We start from the raw sequence: 16,036 nt of genomic DNA, 5'->3' as shown, positions 1-16,036 counted from the left end.
CTCTTAGCTAACTAGATCAAAATATTTAAATCAACTCTCTAATTTAACAAAACTGGTGAGTTTTTCTTCATAATTATGTTTTTTTTCAAAGGTTTTTCAAAATCAACAAACCCCACTAACTATGATATACACTTTGAGAATCCTAAGTGGGATTTTCTTTCCATAAATTAGTAGTCATAAACTATAAATTGTCGGTGATAAAAAATTATTTTCTAAGATCTTTGTAAGAACCGCAAGCTGATAAAAGTAATTAATATTTATCCATCACGTAATACATAGCTCAAAGATTATTTCTGCACATCTCTGAAGTATAAAAAAACAAGGGCTATAATTTAAAAATATAATTTAATTGGTCAAGTTCTATATTTGTTTTCTAAAAATTATTAGTTAAAGTATTACAAACCTTAAATTCACTAGAAATTTACATAATTGTTAATTTTAAAACCCATAAATTTAATTAAGATATTGCATGATCCAAATATCTACAATAATTACATAAATAAATAAAAAACTTCAATAAGATAATTACGTCTTGACCTTCTGCAGCTCAATAATATATAAATCAAGAAAATTGGGACATCAAAGCGATTCATTTTCCGCTGATTGTGATGGGAAAAAAAGTACTAATTATTTCGTGTAGACAAACAGTGTGAGTGCTTGGCTTTAGCAAAGCGACATATCATATCAGTCATCTCATTCTTAGATTTTTAGGCTTCCTTTGCCTTTTTTAAAGGTCAACCATTACTGATTATTGGGTGTTCGAGAACGTCCTAGTTTTTATTTTTTAAAAATATATATTTTTTACTTAAAAAAACTTTTAAGTCGATAGTTTTTATGTTTTTAATAATTTCATTTGATGGGTTAAGGTAAAAAAAATAAAAAATCTAAAAAAATAATTTTATAATATTTTTAAGTAAAAAATATTATTAAAAAAACAACCTAATCTATAATTAAACACATCTTAAGACATCAAATAGTTATAATTCTAGATAAAAACATCATGACTTGTCTGCAAGAACATTGGATCCACCAACAGTATTCCTCTGCCCAGTTTTTAAATATGATTTTACGCTCAAAATCATATTATAAACCTGGTTCATTTAGACTAAAATAATCTAATTGATTGATTGATGCAGCGAAAGCTTAATCTATGTATAAATATACATATTCTAATAATTTATGAGATCATTAGACTATGTACAAGCTTTTTTATTTTTAATAAAATATTATATACAACCATCTAATAGATGGTCCAATAATAAAAAATTAAGATTAAGAAATTTGCTCTCTTATAGTTTCAGGTTTCAGGTTTGAGTTCTATGATTGTTAATATTTTATAAAATTAATTAATATAATTACAAACTGATCTGAATATTCATATTAATAAAAATATATATATATATATATATACAAGTTTAATCCTGTTATATTTATTTATTTACTTATTAAACGTCATATATTAAGCTTTTGTAAATTATATACATCTCAGCAAAGCTTATCTCGACCCAAGAGATCAAATCACAACCGACATGACCCGGGATTGAATGATTGATCATTACAAGACAATTAAATTATTTGAGACCCAAAAATTAATATTAATTCCTCTGACTTCTTTCTTGTTTTTTCTAAATCAATTTACAATAATTAAGACCACATTACAGCCTGCGGCGTTGTCTAACATTATTGGATTTCATAATAATTCTTGACTTCCTTTTTTGGGAGAAGATAATGTTGTTGCAATTCTTTTTTTGTAATGTCGTTGATTCCTTTATTATTATTATTATTAATTATTAATTACTAATTACGGCTTTTGAAATTGGATTGGAACTCATTTTTTCTTTCTCGTGCCTCCTCGTAAAAGAGATTACTAATTAGCATCTTCCAATCAAAAAGCAAAGGCTCGGTTTCTACTTGCATCATAGTAAATCGAAACCAGAATTATGATTTTAATAATTTATTTTTATATTTTAAAAATATTTTTATATATTAATATCAAAGATAATTTTTTAAAAATAAAAAATATTATTTTAATACATTTTCAAATAAAAAATACTTTAAAAAACATCACATACGCAACTTACAAGACATTTATCAAATATCAATGACCAGTGGTTAATTAAAGGCAACTAAGACAGTACTTAAATATATCTGAATAGGTCAACTAGCAATTAAAGATTTAAAACAAGAAAAATAAACAAAAATCATAGGAAAAAAAGAAGAAAGATTGGAAATCATTATGCTTATGCTTATGATCATTCACATTGAACAAACCATATATTAATATAATTGCCAACGAGAGAAATCAAGAAAAATCGAGAGCTATGTATATATATATATCTCGTCATGCAACTAAAGAACAAGTGATATCAGAGGCCATGGATAACACGAGCAAGAGAGCTCAAGGAATCTCTCTGGGGGGGTCAAAGAAAATGAAGACATGGCATGGCTTGATATAGAGGCGCCATGGATATCCCCGAAGGGATCCTTGGATTTTATAATCGTGGTCCATGACCCAGTATTGTACATTTCAATAACTCACAAGAGATAAAATAAAATAGCAAGCATGTCCAAGCTAATATGCCAGTTCATATATATATCATGATATTAATAAATAATGTCTCATTGGGTGGGAAATTCTTTGGATCATGACCTCCTGTGATGCTTTTTCCAGGTATTACATTCATAGAAAATATATTTTTGTCACCTTTATAAACATTCCTTCCAGGTTAACCAGAGCCACAGCCATGTGTTCACAACATCCCATGTATTTGTGTGTGTGTGTGTGTCTATATATATATATATATATATATATATATATATATATATATATATATATATATATCCTAGCTACTAGCTAGCTGTGATACTCCTTGACGTGAACTGGTCTCAGAGTGTCGACCACATGCTATCATTTTTCTGAATTTTCCTAGTTTTCCAGGCTCAAAATGCCATGTTTTTCATGTCCCTAGCTGCTGGAACTCTTATCTAGATGTTATAAAACTATAAAAATGCTAACTCATCTAGGGAGTATGTTATATACTAATTATCCCGATTTATGATCTCCCGATTTCTAATTAAAAGCTAATATGATCAGATAAATATGTATATAAAAGAACATTTTAAAGGCTAATTAAATGGAAGAAAAAATGAAAATAAATACACCTTTCGATAAAAAAAGAAAAAGAAAAAGGAAAAAAGCCTTTGACAAACATCCCATGCACGCCCAGCTCCTCTAGGATTTGCCAGCCATTATCAACCGACCACCGATCATATCCTTTATATAAAGTATTGAACAAATCACAGTGTAAAAGCACTGGCAACGAATCTGCATCTACTGTTATGAAAATTAATTGAGTCACCAACCTTTATTAACTTAGACCAGGTGTTGTTTGGATTATTTAGTGGTTGATTTTAAAAGTATTTTTTATTTAAAAATATATTAAAATAATTTTTTAAAAAGAATTATTCTTAATACTAGCATAATAAAACAATCTAAAACATAAAACATAAAACAATAATTTTAAATAAAAAATTTAATTTTTAAAAAATATAATTTAAATTCTAGAATTTGTTAAATTCAAGATGTTATTTTTTTCAAACTTTTATTGCGTTGGATTCCCTTGGGTACGCGCGTAGTCAAATTGATCACTTGTCAACCTTGTTAGGGTCAAACCATAAAAAGAATTAGGTTGATTGTTTTCAACCTTTAACCATACACAAGTTAATGTTACTTGTATGGTAAATTCTGTTCACCTACCAACCTAACGATTTATTCATGGGTGCATGCTGACAGCTTAATTATTTTTATATTTTAAAAGTATTTTTAATTAACCGTTTTTCTTCTAATAATCTTTGCTAATAGAGTATTTAATAGAAAAATAGTAATTTCTTTTCTTGTTAATTATTAAAAGACATTCAAAAATAAAAATCACTTCACTCCCAGGTACTATCCGTGCAAACCTAACCATCTAATTGAATTGATAGATGAGAACAGAATATATTTTTTTTTATTGCAGCGAAGGGAATTTCGTAAAAAAAAGAAATAATTCCATGAAATCAGGCGAATCATGAAATTATTAAGACAATACAAGAGATTAAGAATAAAGCAATTAAAGAAAAAAAAAAGACAATCACAATATCGAACCGCTGGTTCTAACTATTAAAGTAGATATATTTAGGGGTGAGCAAAAAAACCGGAAAACCGATTAAACCGAGAAAACCGGAAAAAAAATAACCGAAAAAACCGAACCGAAAAAAAAACTGATTAAACCGATTAAATTTTTGAAAAAACCGGCCGGTTCGGTTCGGTTCCGGTTTTATAAGCAAAAAACCGAACCGATACCGAAAAAAAACCGAGCCAAACCGGAAAAACCGAGAAAACCGAGCCAAAACCAGAAAAACCGAGCCAAACCGGTTTGAACCGGTTTTTTCCCTAAAAAACCGAACCAAACCGAAACCGGTCGGTTTGACCCGGTTTCGGTTTTTTTTTCAAAAAAAAAATAATTTCGGTTTGGTTACTTTTTTTGATAAAAACCGAACCGAACCGAAAATGATCACCCCTAGATATATTTGTTTTTGTGTTTTAAAATTATTTTTGAAAAAATTTAAATTTATTTAATTTTTTTATTTGCTTTAAATTAATATTTTTTTGGTATTTTTAAATCATTTTAATGCGTTAATTTCAAAAAAATAAAAAAAATATTATTTTAATATATTTTAAAATAAAAAACACTTTAAAAAATACCCTCTTACAATACAACTCTAAAAAAAAAAAAACAAATATTTCCTCATCTGTACATTGAGTTTTTTTAAAAAAACTTTTTGCTACACAACAACTCCACTTTTTGACATATTAAACTGTATACTACAGAAATAGCCAATGAAGTCCTTGAGTTTCTACTTTTTGACATATTAAACTGTATACTACGGAAATAGCCAATGAAGTCCTTGAGTTTCTCACTTTTGACATATTAAACTGTATACTACGGAAATAGCCAATGAAGTCCTTGAGTTTCTCATTTTTGACATATTAAACTGTATACTACGGAAATAGCCAATGAAGTCCTTGAGTTTCTCATTTTGTGCTCTTCCTTGGCCTTGAAAATTCTCTACTATAAATGGCATTGTACATCAAATAGTGGATATTCTTTAAATGGCTGTGAAAACTCGAATCTAAACCATATTTGTATGCTTATCACTTAGAGGGCACAATTGCATAATTTATTATCCAACGACCACTTTAAGTGAAATAAAATAGTATGGGAATGATAATTGATTACTACCACACAAAAAATATTGACATTTTGACATCATCACCTCAATCTCTCTCCTTCCCCCCCTCTCCCTCTCTCCTTTTAACAAATACCGGTATCAGTTCCTGTCACTCCCAGCTCAAAAACCACGCCCCCCCTCCTTCTCTCTCCACGCAGCCATCGTTACTTCACTGAAACTCACTCCATTTTTTTTTATTAAAAAAAAACAAAAATTAATCACTCTAATTTTTTTAAAAAATAAATATAAAAGCCACACAGCTCATCAGCTAAAGAGAAATTCTATCCCTTTCTCTCTGCATTTCCTCATGAGAAGCAGCGGTACTGGCAACCATCGGTGACTTACAACGACGTCGTGTTTATCCACTCCGGTTTTTTCATGGCGAAGAAAGAAAACGACGTCGTCTCACAAACCTTCCGCGCCTTGGTAGAAAGCGCAGACCGGAAATTCGGCCGAGTCCGTGACCTACCATTGTACGGACGCGCACCGCAGAACCACTACTTCCAGAAAGTATTCAAGGCGTATATGAGGTTATGGAAGTACCAGCAGGAGAACCGGTCAAAGCTAGTTGACTCCGGCTTGAACCGTTGGGAAATTGGAGAGATCGCGAGTCGGATCGGGCAGTTGTATTTTAATCAGTATATGAGGAGTAGCGAAGCTAGGTTTTTGGTGGAAGCGTATGTGTTTTATGAGGCGATTTTGGAGCGGAAGTATTTTGATGCCCGCGGAAGTGGTAAACCGAAGGTTGATGTTGGTGTTAGGTTTAAGGAGTTGAGATTTTATGCTCGGTTTTTGCTTGTTGCTTTGATTTTCAACAAGGTTGATATGGTGAGATTGCTCGCTGAGAGGTTTAAAGGTCTTGTTGATGATAGCATGACAAAGTTTCGTGTAAGTTGCCTTTTTATTTCATTTTTGCTTTGTTTAATTTGTTTGTGTTTTTTTGGTTTTGGAAGGAGAAAATGTGCAGGTTTTGTTGATTATTGGGGAGAATTTTGGCTGGAGATGTTTTGTCTCTGTTTTTGGATTTTTTTTGTTTCGTTTTTTTCTTGGTGGATTATCGTGTTCTTTTTAATAGTAAGGTATTGACTTCGAATTTTTTGATTCAAGTTAATTTTTTTTTTGCCGGGGGGGATTTATTAATCGAGCTTGGTAAGGAAGGAATTTGTGGAATAGGAGATGCTGACGGTGATTTTCAAGAACTTGTTTGATGTTGAAAGGCAATTTTTTGGGTTAACTAGAAGTCAGTTTGTTGAATTTGTGAAAATTGGAGCTGAATTTTAGGGGTTTTTTTTGGTGAAAGTCTAAGAATTTTTATGTTTTGGGGTGACAGAATGAAAATTAAGCTTATGTTTAAAATTTCTGAAGTTATTTGATGCTTTGTTTCTCTGGAGATCGGTTTCAATCTTAGTGTAGAAAAGTTGTTGCAAAACACTGGAAATGGGTTTCTATTTTCATTTATGGAAATAAAGACCTTGGAACAGAGATTTATTTTAAATTCTGCTGCAGATAAAGCAGTAGCAATCCTAGAGAGGCTCAGTTCTTTTTGGGCCCAGGAGATAAAGGGCAGACGTAGAGGATTTTGTGTATGAATTTTCAAAGATTTCCATGCTCAACTACTTTAAACAATTTTTTTTATTAAAGTTGACACACTGCTAACGGAGCTTTTCATGGTTTAGATCTAGTAAAGTTATTATCGTGGGACCTGCCAACTGGATGTGGCATCTGGTTTTATGTGAATATAGGTGTATAAATTTTTTTCTAATTGCAGTTGGTATGTGGAATCTATATGCCTTACATATTATGGTAAGCTCAGTTGCTGTAGCTATCTTTTTTTATAAAACAAAATACCCTTTTTGATGGAAAGGAAGCATGGCCTTTCAACTTTAGTTAGAGGTTGCTGAATTATTTTACTGTTATGAGAATTGGTGAAGGTAGAGGCAGGAGTGAAAATATGTCTTTCTGAATGTAGGGTTAAGGCATTTGCAGAACTATTGAGTCAAGTGGTGGTAACTTCAGTTGAGTTGCCTGGCTGACAACTGCTTGACTCAGATGAGTGGCTTCCAGTTCTAAAGAAAGGCTGGAAAGGGGGAAAATGAGAGAAATGACCAGAAAGAAATCCAGTCTCTATTCCATTATAAATTGTGGCAGTACTGATGATGGTCTTCGTGATGTATAATTGGTTCAAAAGTTTTGACTCCTGAAGCAGCGAGTTCTTACATTGAAAGACTTAGACACCTGAAGGCCAAAGCTGAAATGTGGTGGGGTGCATGGATCATTCAAAAAATTAACTCTTAAAATAAAAGACAGCAATAATCATTTAAGTTGTCTTTCTATATAACCTTAAACTTGATTTGTCCAGATTAAAAGGGTGAAGTGGGTGCATATTGGCATCCTTTATTTTTTCCTTCTCCTATTGACCATCTTGGAGCATCTTGTTCACATGGTCAAGAGACCCGACAATGCACATAATCATTGGAAGTTGGTTTAGTTGGCCTAGTTGCCTTGTTTTTTCCAATGTGACAATTGATGGATCATTGCCAAGAATGGAAGTTAAGCATTAGAATTAGCGAGGCTATGATGGGTGAGGCAATGGATGCAATTCCAGGTCATACTTATTATATGGTAGACTGAATAATTTACACACTCTAAGTTTGACCTTTATGCGTGTCTATATGAGACATGGACTCGGAGGCATTTCTTAAATATTTCCAAATTAATTAGAAAAAGCTAACACTTTTCTATACCATTCAGAAGTTCAAATACTGCATTTAGCTTTCTGTTGATACTTGCATGAATAAAAACAAATGGATTATTTGTTCTCAGGAAACAAACTTCAAAGAATGGAAGCTAGTGGTGCAAGAAATTTTCCGCTTTATGGAAGTTGGTACTGCCTTCACAAATGTCAGGCCTTTGCGGTACTGTGCTCTGTTTGATTCCCATCCAGCTTCTCGTCCTTATTTGGCTCGTTTCCATGCGAGGAAGATTGTAAAATTTAGAGATGCGCTCTTGACAAGTTATCATAGAAACGAAGTAAATGTTTTTTAATGTTTGTAAGACTGTTTATTGATAAGGTTGCATGGTGAGAATTTTCCCAATAAGAGATTTTTTTTATAACCACCCTTGTTTGTCATTTTCAGGTAAAATTTGCAGAACTTACTTTAGACACATACAGGATGATGCAATGTTTAGAATGGGAACCTAGTGGATCTTTCTACCAGAAGCGTCCTGTTGAATCAGTTTACCAAAAGCATCCAGTGGAATCTAATGAAAATGGCACTGTAATTGATCATTCTGGAGCTGCTTCTGGATTGATAGATATAAACTTGGCTGCAGATTTGACCGATCCAACTTTACCACCAAATCCCAGGAAAGCTGTTCTTTATCGTCCGTCGGTGACCCATTTGCTAGCAGTTAGTTCTGAAACTCTTACATGTTGATTTTATTTATGTTACCCATCTCTGTTTGTATTCACAGTTAGGCTGCTCTGCTTTCAGAGTGACGCATTATCAGGATTTCCTGGAAATCAGGCCTAATTTGAATCTTTACATTTCTTTATAGAAAAAGTTGTGTTTCCTTCCCTAGTGTGGAGCGCAGGTATAGTCAATGTATGTTGTGGCATAACTTTTTTCTGCAAGTTAACTTTGTATAGGGTGGTTATATTTTTCATGTAAAGCACAGTTATGTTAGTGGTAGAGCGCAGCTCAATGTGGCAAAATCTTGTACAAAAACATGCAGTTTACTTGTTGAATACCATGGTACAAGTCTACTTATGGAATAGTTTTCCCATTGGAAATGCTAGGGCTCATAGATAAGTTTGTGATCATTTCATATTTCTAGGGCATTTTTATTTTTCATTTCCTTCCCAAGGATAGAAGGCTGATTTCAGTTTGACTATCATGCACAGGTTATGGCAACAATTTGCGAAGAGCTCCCTCCAGAGACCATTGTGCTAATATATCTATCAGCCTCAGGTTGATGATCCTCCATAATGCCAGTAAAATTCAACTAATTGTATCTCATCATCCTACGCTAATTGTCTTAATGAATCAATTGTTCAGGGAAGGCTGCTCATAGTAATCTTTCTCAGTCAGGAAGCTCTGGGGGATCAAGGAAATCTTCCAAAGACAAGGTTGTCTCTGGAGTATATGGCGAAGATAAAAGCTCTGCACCTGAATCTCATTGTAATGGCAAGAGAGAGTCAAGTGACTACTACGACAATTATCTCTGGTTAGGTCCCCGGGGATATGGTGGTAGGTTGCTTCTCTTTATTGTTGCTCTTCCTAGTGTTTAGCCCCAGTTTGTTATTCCAAGTGTAATTATTCACAGCTATTCCAAATTACTTTTATGACCTTCCTATATTGCTGTTCCACTCTAAGGTGTGATGCTTTTGGATTTTCAGGGTCAAATGCCCTTTACCCTGGCGATATAATTCCTTTTACTCGAAGACCTCTTTTCTTGATTATTGATAGTGACAGCAGCCATGCATTCAAGGCAGGTTTGTCATAACCCGTGTATGACTTGTCATAGAATTTGGACTTATCGTACCATTCTACAGTTTTTAGAATTGATTTTTTCTGGCTTGTGAGTGAGGTTGCATTTAAATTTAACATGGTAGATTTTCATGTCTACAAATATTATTGAACATGATGGATTGCAAATGCTTGTCCATTGATTTGTGTGTGTTTTTGGGGAAGAGACAATAAGTCGCAGATTGTTTTTTTTTTTAAAAGAGGATAACATTGCAGAGGATCGTTCTTCATCAAATATTGCATCAGTGCATGCATTGGAATAACTTGCTGTTTACATACATAGGCAGGGAAACATTGCACTAGCTATCGTCAAACAAACTGTTGGATTTTAATTGCACTAGAATCTTAAAGTAGATCAATGTCCTATTTGAAGAGCTATTTGCATAGACGATACTACCTATTGGTATGATTTACTTGAAAATTGCCACACATTTCTATATAAGAAATTCTTTTTTAGGTGAACCAGAGTAATTGATCTACAAAACCTATGCAGTAAATTTTGTTACTTCTAATCCACACCTGGTGTGTTTGACTGGTGCACATAGTAGATGCAAAAGCTGAGGTGATATGTTCAACTGACGCACACTACACCTCCACCTGATTCAATTTTAATCCCTTAAACAATATTCTAGAGCTGATTTAATTGTTGACCTCCTTTGCTAGCGAGTTTGATGGGATTCATTAATTCATTAATCTTTAATGGATTGGGGAGGAAGCAGCTGGGTGCCTAAAGCCTCGCCTTGTAACATGTATTTAGATCTGACTCCCTTCTTCCGAGATCAAATTGTCTTGCCAGCATATTTGCGAAGGGATTTATGAGGCAAATATTCAAAACTTCTTTTCTGTTATCTGAGGGGTGCATCATACCTAGGATTCTCTGTTATAGAATAATATAAATCATATTCTGGGACCTCACCTAACAGCTTAAGCTATTGGGTTGAGATTATTATTTGATACTCTGCTTTTCAGCCTTGCATTTTAGAGTTCTGCTTTATCTGTCAAGTTGCATGATTGAGAATTGTGGATCATTTGCTCAGGTCCTGCATGGTGCAGAAAGGGGAGAGCCAGCTGCCTTGCTTCTTTCACCTTTGAAACCAGCATTCAAGAACCTATCTGCTGTTGATACATCACATTGTGGAAGTCAGTTTACTTTTTTCTTGACTGCTCCTTTGCAGGCATTCTGCCAGATGGTTGGCCTCACTTCTGCTGATTCTGATATGGTAAGTTGTTGGCCTAAGTTCTTAAATTTTTATGATAATCTTCTCATTCCTATTTGCTCTCCTATGGCTAACGGGACTGCTTTTAGGATTTTTACAATGATGCTGAGGAGATACTCTCCATTGCATTCTCTGAGTGGGAGGTTATTATTTGTACATCAAAAGGCCTGGATCTGGTTTGGGCACAAGTTTTATCCGATCCCTTTCTAAGGAGGCTTATTCTTAGGTATATTTATCTCTCAATAGAAGCAAATTAGAAGTAAACTGGGAAATTATTCAATATTCTTTATACTATTTGTTGGTTCTTCACTTGTGGCTGAAATGCTATCTTACAATAATAGGCTTTCAATGAAGATGCAGCACCACCCCTTTTTTCAATGTTCCTTTCTATGAAACGTTAAAACTTATTAGTAATTGTTTTTAGTCTATGTACTGTTGGATTTTAGCTAATCTACCAACATATGTAAACGGAATGTGTCTTCAGATTCATATTCTGCAGATCTGTGCTCTCTGTCTTCTGCCCTCTTGAAGATGAGCAATATCTACCCATTTGCCTGCCCCATCTTCCCAATTCTGTCTCCGCGAGATCTGAAGTTGTGCAGTCAGCTGTATTTCGGCTTGCAAATCACCTGAAGGTTGCAGATTGTTTTCAATTTGATGACAGATAAGGAAGATAAAACTATAAAAATGCAGGTTTCTGGCTCTCGAGTTCCATTAACGTTATGTGGTAAATAACTCCTGGAACTCGATCGGTTGGTTTAAGGGCACTTCAAAGGAGTATTATAATTTGGTGATAGAGCTTAAGCTGGTGGTCAAGAATAGAATATTGGCTGAGCATGGTTGCTTCTGCTGACATGCGAACTCGTTAATTCTTTGGTCAGCATGTTGTGGTTTGCTGTTCTAGGTGGTACTTGATGATTTGCAGTTGTGTATGAATATAGCTGCTTAGTTGTCTAGGCGTTATCAGTGTATAATCTAATTGGTTTTACACCTTCTTAGAGTTGTTTTCAAGCTAGTGCTAAGTTTTGTACCTTTGTAAAAGAAAATCAGGTTAGTCGAATGGGATATATGTTTTCATTTTCATTTTTTTTAAAAAAAAGTTATAGTGGCAACGGATTCATACATTATTGTTGAAGCTGTGGGAGAGGCATATATGTAAATGGGTCCTGAAATTGAAATTTCTGGATCCTTTCAGCTGTACAATTTACAAATTTGACTCGGCTGCTTTTGTGTTCTTTGGTGTTGTAGCTCCAGTTGCGCGCTTCATGTGATGATTAGCGTCTTTATTTTTTTACTTTTTTTTTCATATTATTTAAATATGAAAAAAATTATAATCAAAAGTTATCTTGGATAAAAAAATTATATCTATTTGAAAAAACATAGAAGCAAGAAAGAAAAAGAAAAAGATCTTTCTCAACGCAAGAAAGGATTGGTTTTGAAGGAAGGAATTAATTAATTATTTTTTGTTAATTCACTTCCATATTTTATATGATAATTCTATCTTTTAAATAAATCTCACTTATTGTAATTCATTCTTGTATTGTTGTAATTTTAAGTGAGTGGAAGCATACACGAATCTAAATCTAAAGACAACTCATTTATATGAGTTGAATTTATATTTAAAATTACAATTATGAGTCTACTCTTTATGATTTTCACTTATTATTCAAAAGATTTGACTTAGCCATTAGCTTTGATACATAAAACCACATAACATATATATATATATATATATATATATATATATATATATATATATATATATATATATATATATATATATAAAAGATGTTTGGGCCAAGGCCCAAGAAATCTTGATTGTCCTGTCCAGGTCCAGGGGGAAGGCCTCCAAGTTGCCCTGGCAACGACCAATAAATCTCCCTTTTCTCTCTATATAGGTTTGCTTATCTCGTTAACATAAAAACACTAGGAGAAAAAGTTACAGGCCGTGATCTCATTCTCTGCGCATGATGCGCTATTACAAGGGCTGAAACATAGCGGACCCATTTATGTCAAAATTGGGGAACTACGAGCGAGAAGGGCATTAGTGGACACCGGCTCTTCTATCAATATCAGCCTTTATCTTGCATAAGTTGGGAATAGAAAGGTGCCGATCTCAACCTTCCTCATCAACCTCCAGCAACTTGCTCAACATGTGAGCCATAACCTTTGCTAACGACCATGTTCTTCATCAGAATCCCATTCCAGTATTCCAAAACCAAAAAAGCCATGCAGGGACAAGGACAAGAATGTTGCACACTAGATAGAAGATTCTACACAGTTTTGCTGACTTGTGACATAAATTTATTGCTCGCTTTAGCACCGATATGCCAAAAAAAAAAACACTCCATGATACTGATTTTTTTTTTTTATTATTTTCATCCTTTATATTGATTTAATTTGAAATTTGAATTTTTTTTTATTTTTTATAAGATTATTCTATTCTCAAAATTCATATTATAGGTTAACCCAAATTAACTTAATACTATTTTGTAAATTCCTTTTCAAAATCAACTATTTTTTTAATTCCAATCATTTAATATTTTGTTACTTATCATTTAATTCTTTCATGTTAACTTGTAAGATTGTAAAAAACTTTTGATAAAATTGACAGGAATTTTTTTAAAATATTGTCAGGAGTTCTTTTTATGCATGCTTTCGTTATCATTTTTTATTTAATTGATTTATTGTGGTTGTTTTTTATTTTATTATATAATTAAATAAAGCTTGCTTATTGAACTAGTTTATATTATAATTTGAGTCACGATTTTTTTTAATTTTTTTTAAAATATATTAATCCGGCTTTTGTATACCGAGGGCCAGAAGTCTAATAATAACAACTTATTCAAATGACAAGGAAAGAGAATTAAATATTAATTTTTTAATTAGAGCTTTATCAATATATAGTTTTTTTTTATAAATAAATATCCCTTGTGTGGATAACACATAGCATAAAGTACCCGATTTTGAGAAATTACACATAAGAAAGTCCTTAATTGCAATTTCCTAAATCTGAATGGACATCTGACAAAAGACATGATACATAGTACCAACCACACATTGAACTTCCTAGCCACAAGGAAAGTACGGGCTTCGTCCTTCAGCCAATAAGATTCGAGAATTAACCCTCAACGATCCGCGTCATTACTCTAAAACCACATCCTAGCCGGTCACATCAAGTAGAGAAAACACAACTTAACATTGTTTGAACCGTTCGATTATAAAGAGAGAAAGCACAAAGATACCCAATCGTACCCATCCGATTCCTCCTCTAAATCTCTATAAATATAACTCGACTGCTTCTTTAATCAATCTTTACAAAAATTTCAGAGTTTTAGAGAGAGGTTTCTTGAAGAGATTCCAAGGTGCGTTTTTTTGACTTCCTTCTTCTGCTGTTCTTGATTATGGTTTCTAATTAAATTTCTTGATTGGTCATAAGGGCTTAGTGGTGTTTGTAATTGAAAACTGTTTTGAGGGATTTTGGGATTTTTAGGGTTTGAATTTGTTGGTTCCTGAATCTGTTTCTGAAATTGATGGGTCTTGTTCGAAATTTAGGGTTTCTTTGTCAGTTTAGTTTCAATTAATTGTTATTCTATAATTGATTTGATATAATTACGATTATTGATTTTAACTTTTCGGTAGTTGGTTTGAGATTCAGGGCTGTATTGGCATTTTAGTTCTAATGATGTGTTTCTTTGCGTCTTTAGTTGTTAAGATCTGTTGAACAGCGTTATGTTTGGTTGCTGAGAAAATGCTAGGAAAGCCAATTTAGTTCTTGACCAAACGGATAAAGCCCTTTACAAGACTGTGTTTAGATCTTGAATTGTTTTCTTGAAGACCAAAAGTGAGGCCTGAAGGTGCATGAAGTTGTGTTAATGAATGTTAACATGTTTGATCAAACAGATAAGCGCTTTAGTCTTAAGATTTTCAACTGTTTTCTTGGAGACCAAAAGTGAGACTTGTGTTAATGAATATTAAAATGTTTTATCTATTTTGGCCTTCCTGATTGAATGATTGTTTCTGATTATTTGTTTCGTGTGTGTGTGTATAGATGGCCCGTACCAAGCAAACTGCTCGTAAATCTACAGGAGGAAAGGCCCCAAGGAAGCAGCTCGCTACTAAGGTATTATCTCTCTTTTATCCATTAAGATTCTATGATTTGCCTTTTAGCCAGCTTAATTTTCTTTAAATTGTTATAATCTTTTGATTGATAAATCTTGATACGTGATTATAGGCTGCCCGTAAGTCTGCCCCAACCACTGGTGGAGTGAAGAAGCCTCACCGATACCGCCCTGGAACTGTTGCTCTTCGGTTAGTCAATGGTTCCTAACTAATGGATTTCTTGTTACTAATAAATTTCCAAGTCTTATATGTTTATGCATGCAATGCAGTGAAATCCGTAAATATCAGAAGAGTACGGAGCTCTTGATCAGGAAACTCCCATTCCAGAGGCTTGTTCGTGAAATTGCCCAGGACTTCAAGGTATATTTTATATAATTAATTTAATGGTTTTTCTTGATGAGTGAAAGTGGTGTTTTGATGGTAATGATTACATTTGTGCTGTGCAGACTGATCTGCGTTTCCAGAGCCATGCTGTGCTGGCGCTGCAAGAGGCAGCTGAGGCATACCTTGTGGGTTTGTTCGAGGACACTAACCTTTGTGCCATCCATGCCAAGCGTGTCACTATCATGCCCAAGGATATCCAGCTGGCTAGGAGGATCAGGGGTGAGCGTGCCTAAGTGACATGTTGAGATGGGAGACAAGTGGACTTTTGATCAGCAGAAGCCAAGTTGTTTAGGTAGTAGATAGATAGGTTCGTGGGTTGTAGTGTTAGGCTGTGTGATGTTGGGTTAATAGAAGGTGGTGTCCTTAATCTTGTCTTCTGGGGATGTGAACCTCTTGGTATATTTTCTTCTGTTTAAACTGTGTTGAATGTTTTCTTTTCTCGTGACTGGTGCCACAGCGAAGTGGTACTTGAACACATGCTATTATTTTGGATCTAATTTTTAGTTTGTTAAA

At 33.6% G+C, this 16,036-nt stretch overlaps 2 protein-coding genes across 4 annotated transcripts; both read left to right on the top strand.

Moving 5' to 3' along the window:
• The first annotated feature begins 5,365 nt into the window (after positions 1-5,365).
• Positions 5,366-12,252, top strand: LOC7490196 (uncharacterized). Of its 3 annotated transcripts, XM_024605875.2 has the most exons (9): positions 5,369-6,159; positions 8,095-8,301; positions 8,409-8,681; positions 9,176-9,242; positions 9,330-9,521; positions 9,671-9,762; positions 10,838-11,020; positions 11,107-11,243; positions 11,502-12,252. In XM_024605875.2, exons 1-9 carry the CDS (start codon positions 5,650-5,652, stop codon positions 11,683-11,685), a joined length of 1,845 nt encoding a protein of 614 aa, XP_024461643.1. In that variant the 5' UTR covers positions 5,369-5,649; the 3' UTR covers positions 11,686-12,252. The 3 variants fall into 3 exon arrangements, 2 of the variants coding, with proteins under 2 accessions (XP_052310485.1, XP_024461643.1); XR_002983008.2 differs by lacking the exon at positions 11,502-12,252 and having other exon boundaries at positions 5,366-6,159; positions 9,671-9,766; positions 11,107-11,326; XM_052454525.1 differs by lacking the exon at positions 8,095-8,301 and having other exon boundaries at positions 5,366-6,159.
• Positions 12,253-14,227: 1,975 nt separating this feature from the next.
• LOC7466789 (histone H3.3) lies at positions 14,228-16,036 on the top strand. Its single transcript, XM_002309925.4, has 5 exons — positions 14,228-14,382; positions 15,069-15,140; positions 15,252-15,328; positions 15,409-15,499; positions 15,586-16,036. The coding sequence occupies exons 2-5, from the start codon at positions 15,069-15,071 to the stop codon at positions 15,754-15,756; spliced, it is 411 nt and encodes a 136-aa protein (XP_002309961.1). The 5' UTR covers positions 14,228-14,382; the 3' UTR covers positions 15,757-16,036.

The sequence above is a fragment of the Populus trichocarpa genome, chromosome 7 (assembly GCF_000002775.5).
Source record: "Populus trichocarpa isolate Nisqually-1 chromosome 7, P.trichocarpa_v4.1, whole genome shotgun sequence".
Taxonomy (NCBI): Eukaryota; Viridiplantae; Streptophyta; class Magnoliopsida; order Malpighiales; family Salicaceae; genus Populus; species Populus trichocarpa.
This window is presented reverse-complemented; position numbering and strand designations above follow the sequence as displayed.